General features: G+C 53.9%; 1 protein-coding gene across 1 annotated transcript in view; it reads right to left on the bottom strand.

The window, feature by feature from the left end:
* Positions 1 to 6,268: 6,268 nt before the first annotated feature.
* The window catches only part of BCL3 (BCL3 transcription coactivator), a gene marked incomplete at its 5' end in the record, with an annotated part of 10,291 nt that continues 9,330 nt past the window's right edge, over positions 6,269 to 7,229 (bottom strand). Inside the window, one exon of the mRNA XM_040457922.1 lies at positions 6,269 to 6,889. Within this exon, the coding sequence (XP_040313856.1) occupies positions 6,702 to 6,889 (188 nt within the window). The remainder of the gene's footprint in view (positions 6,890 to 7,229) is intronic.

Genomic DNA, 7,229 nt, shown 5'->3' with positions numbered 1-7,229 from the left:
TCAGAGCAGAGCCCAGCTCAGGGTTCAGTCCCAGCAACTGGGAGATCATGACCTGAGCTGAAATCCAGTCAGTAGTCGCTAAACCAACAGAGCCACCCAGGTGCCCCTCAATAAAGCTTTTTAAAAAGTGGAGGCCAGGGGCGCCTGGGTGGCTCAGTCGGTTAAGCGTCCGACTTCGGCTCAGGTCATGATCTCACGGTCCGTGAGTTCGAGCCCCGCGTCGGGCTCTGTGCTGACCGCTCAGAGCCTGGAGCCTGTTTCGGATTCTGTGTCTCCCTCTCTCTCTGACCCTCCCCCGTTCATGCTCTGTCTCTCTCTGTCTCAAAAATAAGTAAACGTTAAAAAAAAAATTAAAAAAAAAAAAGTGGAGGCCAGAGGCGCCTGGGTGGCTCACCAGTCTGTTAAGGCGTCTGACTCTTGATCTCAGGTCTTGAGCTCAGAGTTGTGAGTTGACACGCCCAGTGGGGGAGCCTACTTAAAAAATATATAATTATATAATAATAATACATAAGAAAAAATAAAAAGCGGAGGCCAGGTCCTAGAGTAGCCACAAGAGGGCGCTCCAGGTACAGACGTAACGCCTCCCTCGGGAACAGGTTTCTCAGGCCACGCCCCAGGCTCTGGCCACGCCCCCGACTCCCTGGCCACGCCCCCAAGGCTCTGACCACACTTCAGGCTGCTGCCTGCCCCTCATCGCAGCCAGGCCTCTGAGGCTGGCCACGCCCCTTAGTCACACCCGAAGGCCCCGGTCACACCCCAAGGCCGCGTCTGAAGCAGCAAATTCACGGTCCCAACTCCCCAAACTCTGACCACAGATGCAGGCACGGACTTAGATACTCTAGAAACGCAGAGCCTGAAACCTTCAACTTTTAAACCATGACTTTTTATTGTGCAATCACTTTTTTTCTCTTTTGAAATCATTTTAAACTGGCAGGAAAGTCGCAAGAATAGGACAGAGACTTCTTGCGTACCCCTCACCCAGAGTCACCAGTCGTTAACAGTGGCAAGTGGGCTCCATCATGGGCTGTCTCTGCTTTTCTCCCCTCGGAACTGTTGGAGAGTAGGTTTCAGGCGTTATGTCCTTTGCCCTGAACGCTTGTATTTCCACACATGAGGTTATTCCCCGACACAGTCACAGTGCAGTTATCAAAATCAGGACACTTGCCAGTGGAGTGCATCATCTCAGAAGGCGCAGGATATTGGTCATTCCGTTACTGATGATGGCGAGTCTCAGAACCCTGGACTCCTAGGCTCACCAAGTCAGGCCCCCCCCCCCTCCCGCTCTCTGGGCCTCAGTTTCCCTTTCCGTAAAATGGCAGTTTGGCTTCCACGAGGGTCTGCAAACACATCTAACCAGTAGATGTGTCCGGGTTTGTTTGCATGCTCCTAAAATTGTTTTTTGGGAACGGCACCAACATTTAGGATTTGGAAGATTTCATGCATGCGTCTGGAAGAGATGTTCCATGACTGAGGGTCTGGATTTACCCAGGGTGGTGACAGCAAGTGAAACTTTGCAGCAGGGGTCGGGGTCTCCGAGAAATGCACTTGAAAATAGGACCTTTGGCTTCAGAATGTTAGGACTGTCACAGACGAGGCGAGCAGTCTTGGTGGTAGTGGTTGAGGGATGTGGGCTTAGTTCTGTGAGGTCTGGGGGGGCTGGAGACCCTATATATGGGCCTCCTCCCCCCTCCTGGGAGTCTGCCCTTCTCCAGCGGAAGGGGGATGGGGTGTAAGGACACGCGCCCAGTCCCAAGGTTAGGAGGCTGAGAGGGGATTTCCATGTGTGGAGAAGCCAGATCCTTTGCTTTAGAGAAGTAACTTACCAAGGTCAATGCCCGGTTCAGCTCTTGAACCTGGGGCGAGTTTCTCACACATGAAGAGGCACATCACCCACAGCCTGGACTCACAAGTTCAAGGAGATTCCCGACACACACTCTAGGCTGATATTGGGCCAGGCCCTGTACTAAACGTCTGGTGCCCACACTCTCATTAATTCCTGATCAACTCCTCAACCCCGAGAGGCGCGTGTTAATCCCATTTGGCCAACGAGGATACTGAGGCTCAGGACGGTAAACTCATTTCACCCACGGTCGCGTTAGCCACTTGGTAGCAGAGCCCTGGCGTGATAGATACACTTGCTGCCCCTTGATGACTGTTCTCCCGTCTTCCTTTTGTAATAGAACCTCAGAATTTTAGCTGGCCAGAAAAAAATGACATTTCCTGGTCTCCCTTGTGGGCCCATGACCAAATTCTAGGCAATAGAATGTGATATGTAAAACTTCTGGGTTGACTTTCTTTTTTTTTCTTCTCAATGGTTGGAATGCGGATGTGATGGTGGGAGCTGGAGCAGCCATCTTGGGCCACAGGGTGGAAGTGCGAGGTGAAGGCAGCAAGCAGCAAGGTAGGAGTCTGGGTCTCTGACATTTTCAAGCTACTATTCTAGCCCTGGGTGTTCACTGGACCTTTACGTGAGAGAAACATAGACTTCCATCCTAGTTAAGCTGCTATGTATTTTTATTAATAATATTTTTAAGTTTATTTTGAGAGAGAGAGAGAGAGAGAGAGAGAGAGAGAAAGTGTGGGAGGGGCAGAGAGAGAGAGAGAGGGAGAGAGAGAATCCCAAGCAGGCTCCACATTGTCAGCCAAGCCCCCCACGAGGGGCTCGATGTCACAAACTGTGAGATCAGGACCTGAGCCGCAATCAATAGTCGGAGGCTTAAACGACTGGGCCACCCAGGTGCCCGTAGCCACTATCTATTTTTAGGTTTTGTTAGAAAAGCTGAGTAAAAAGTGTAGCTAATACACGCATCTAGGCTAGGACCTCGTTATCTAATTTTTCCGTCAAGATAAAGAATAGGCCTCTCCTCCTCCGCCTGGCCTCCCTCAAAACCAATTCCCAGGGCGCCTGGGTGGCGCAGTCGGTTAAGCGTCCGACTTCAGCCAGGTCACGATCTCGCGGTCCGTGAGTTCAAGCCCCGCGTCGGGCTCTGGGCTGATGGCTCAGAGCCTGGAGCCTGTTTCCGATTCTGTGTCTCCCTCTCTCTCTGCCCCTCCCCCGTTCATGCTCTGTCCCTCTCTGTCCCAAAAATAAATAAACGTTGAAAAAAAATTAAAAAAAAAAAAAAAACCAATTCCCAGATGCTGACCACACCAATTCCCGTTTATCAACTTCTCTCTCAGCACCACACACAACTCATTCGTGTCTATGACCCCCACGACAAACTGGCAAGGTGGACGCTATTATTACGTCCCCTTTCTGCAGATGAGGAAACTGAGGCGCAGGGCCCTGCAGTCCCCTGATTGAGGTCACACAGCGAGGAGGTGGGAGGGCACGACTCGAGCTCAGTTCTGACTCCGGGGCCTGTGCTGTCTCACTCGCACCCCTGCTTGTCATCCTTTCCAGCAGCACGCGACGTGTGCAGGGGCGCGCACGGTCCCACGTGCAGCTAAAAACAGACACGGGGCGCCTGGCGGACTCGGTTGAGCGTCTGATTTCAGCGTGGGTCGTGATGTCACGGCTGGGGAGTTCGCTCCCCGCGTCGGGCTCTCCGCTGTCAACGCAGAGACCGCTTCGGATTCTCTGTCCCCCCACCCCCCTCTCTGCCCCTCCTCTGCTCTCTCTCTCAAAAGTAAACAAACCTTAAATTAAAATAAAATAATAGATGCTACCGTGCACGACCTTCCTGCAAGGCAAGGGGGCCCAGTGATTACGAGCATGGGCTTTGGAGGCGGCAGACCGGGGCTTGGGAAGATTTGCTCTGAGTCTTAGTTTTCCCGTCTGGAGTATGGGTGCTGTCATGGCCACTAAAGGGCTGCCGATATTTTCGTCTCTATTCATACCTTCCAACCGGTCCCACGCAGGCACAAAGAATCGCGGGGAACCATAACGTAGGGGGGTGGGAGTGGGGTGGGGGAGGCTCATTCATTCTGCCCCCTCACTTCTCAAGGGTCTGCCCCCTGGCCCGCGGTGTGCTGGCTGCCCTGGGAAGGGCGGCCGCAGGGAAGGAGCCCCTGCTGGAGAGACAGTCATTGTACAAGGCCTTACACGTGTGATGGGATTATCACATGAGAAGTTCTCACACACAGCTGCCGGCAGGGCTCAAGGTCACCCTCTGTAGTGGCTTGCATGGTGGCCAACCCCCCCCCCCAAGGCCCTCATAAAAATATGTCCCCATCCTAACCCCTGGAACTCATGAATATGACCTTACTTGGCAAGCAGATCTTTGCAGATATAATTAAGGCAAGGTTCTTGAGATGAGACCATCTTGGATTACCTAGGGGGGCCCTAAACCCATTGTCAAGGATCCTTACAAGAGACAGAAGAAGAGGGGCGCCTGGGGGGCGCAGGGGGTTAAGAGACTGACTTCGGCTCAGGTCGTGATCTCATGGCCTGTGGGTTCGAGCCCCGCGTCGGGCGCTATGTTGACAGCTTAGAGCCTATAGCCTACTTTGGATTCTGTGTCTCCCTCTCTCTGCTCCTCCCCCATTCTTGTGCTCTGGCGCTCTCTCTCAGAAATAAATAAACATTTAAAAAATTAATTGAAGAGAAAGAAGAGAAGACACAGACACACGGAGGGGAGGCCCCACGAAGATGAAGGAAGAGACCACAGGCTCAGGAGTGCGGGGGGGGGGGGGCGGAGGGGGCCGGGGAGCGGGGAGGGGCAAGGAGCCTTTGGAGGGGGTGTGGCCCTGCTGCCTACTTTATTCCAGACTTCTGGCCTCCAGAACCGCGAGAGAATACATTTCGGGAATAAATTTCGGTCGTTTTGTGCCACCTGGTTTGTGGCCATTTATCACAGCAACCCTAGGAAGCTAACGGGCCTTCCTTGGGGGTTCCAGCCTATCTTTGGTGTCCCCACTGTACATCCATCCTTTCCCGATGGTCAAATCCCTGTGCCAGGTCTGTTATCCACATACCTACCTTCTAGTAACGTTGCTTCTCCAGCGGGCGCCTGGCGTCGGCCGAATAAAGGCTCTCAACGGTATCTATGTCCTAATCCCTACAATCTGTAGATGTCACTTTAAATTTTTAAAAATATATTTTATTTGGGGGGGGTGGAGAGAGGGAGAGAGAGAGAATCTTTCTTTTTTTTAACGTTTATTTATTTTTGAGACAGAGAGAGACAGAGCATGAACGGGGGAGGGGCAGAGAGAGAGGGAGACACAGAATCGGAAGCAGGCTCCAGGCTGTGAGCCATCAGCCCAGAGCCCGACGCGGGGCCCGAACTCATGGACCGCGAGATTGTGACCTGAGCTGAAGTCTGATGCTCAACTGACTGAGCCACCCAGGCGCCCCAAGAGAGAGAGAATCTTAAGCAGTCTCCACACTTAGCATGGAACCTGATTTGAGGCTCGATCTCACGACCCTGGGATCATGGCCTGAGCTGAAATCAAGAGTTGGCCACTCAACAGACTGAGTCACCCAGACGCCCCTGTGGATGTTACTTTATTAAAATGTTTTTTTTTTTAATGTTTATTTATTTTGAGAGAGAGAAAGAGAGAGATACAGAGCTCGAAGGGGAGGAGAGGCAGAGAGAGAGGAAGACAGAATGTGAAGCAGGCTCCAGGCTCCGAGCTGTCAGCACAGAGCCCGACGCAGGGCTTGAACCCACGAACTGTGAGATCATGACCTGAGCCCAAGTTGGATGCTGAACCGACTGAGCCACGAAGGCGCCCCTGATCTTGGACTTCTGACCTGTGGAACTGTGAGTGAATAAATCTGGTGTTTTAAGCCACTAAATTTGTGGTGTTTTGTGACAGTGGTGACAGGAAACAAATGCAACCCCTGAGTGATACGTAAGTGACACATCCACAGAGTCAAAACACAAACACTGCATGGCAGCCAGGGCGGGGGGAGGGCTCTGGGGTCACGGAGTAAAAAAAAAAGGGGCACGTGAGGCAAGGCAGCCACACGGAGTCACACAATGACCACAGGTTTCGACGTTACAAACACCAGCGCCACACGCACACAGGCCCGGACACAATCGGTCCCGTGACAGTCAGCCGTGATACCACAGGGACACAGAAGCCTCAGAAGCCCGCCCATCTGCAGACCCCCAGGGTCACTACGGAATCCAAAAAGGTCCCCCGGAAAGACGTCATGCCCTGTGTCATGCCCAGAAAACAGTGGCGCGGTGACACAGCACAACAAACGCACCAGAAATCTCAGAGTCGCCACACCTGTCATCATCGGTCGGAGACGGACGCGGTCACCCATGGAGTCTGTGGGTTTGGCGGCCCCGCGTGCAAGAGGCCCAGCCAAGCCAGGTATGGTACAAAAATAGTTTATTACAAAAGAAATCTAACCAAAATGCCTAATAATTTACATTGTTATCAGTGCCTGGCTACAGCCCATCTGCCCCTCCTCATCCATCTGGGTAGAGGGGGGGAGGGGAGTGGCGATTCCCTGGTTCCACCAGCTCTGGGAGAGGAGAAGGAATTTGGGCGGAACTCAAGACAGGGGTCTGGTGCCAGAGGATAAAAGGTTTGTAAGAGTCCTGGGTCGCGGGCATGGGGCGCGAAGATATCTTTGCTCGGAAGAGGGGGCTTATGGGTAGATGCTTGTGCCTCTGTGCAAATCCTGGTCCTGAAGATGGGGGGGGGGGGGCAGAGTGAGGTTTTCACAGTTTCCAGGAGGCTCGACCCCAACAGGGCAGGGAGGTCGCTCCGCATGAGTCTGAGATCTGCCCCCCCCATCCCTCTCAGCTGCCTCCTGGAGCTGAAGAGGGGGGCACCGGCCGGCCAGGGGCTCGGAGGACCCCAGCGAAGGTCAGGAAGGCAGGTGGAGATGAGGGAGGAAGGAAGAAATTGGGGGGAGCCATGGGGAATCCAGGTGGGTCCTTGGGGGGAGACTGGGAGGGCGAGGAGGAGGGTGATGCAGAAAGGAGACCTGGGGGAAGAAGAAGGGTGGGCGCAGTGAGAGACCAGCTCTAAAGAGAAGGGGTCCGGACCACCCTGGGTGTCTGGGGAGGGAGAGGGGTCTAGAAGGTTCTGCAAGGGTAGAGACAGGAACCTGAAAGATTCCTAGAGGGCAGAGACAAGGGCCTGGATGGTTCTGGGGGAGGAGAGGCGAAGGGCTTGGGGTCCTGGATGGTTGTGGGGAGTGGGAGGAGGGGTCGGGGTCTGGAGGTTGGTGGGGGGAGGAACTGGAGGCCTGGATGGCTGGTACGGGGAGGGGCTGGGAGCCTGGATGGTTGGTGGGGGAAGGGGCTGGGGGCCTGGATGGCTGG

This window comes from Herpailurus yagouaroundi, unplaced genomic scaffold (genome assembly GCF_014898765.1).
Source record: "Herpailurus yagouaroundi ecotype Mexico unplaced genomic scaffold, PumYag 220, whole genome shotgun sequence".
In the NCBI taxonomy this organism is placed as follows: Eukaryota; Metazoa; Chordata; class Mammalia; order Carnivora; family Felidae; genus Herpailurus; species Herpailurus yagouaroundi.
Note: the sequence above shows the minus strand (reverse complement) of the source record. Positions and strands in the feature narration are given on the sequence as shown.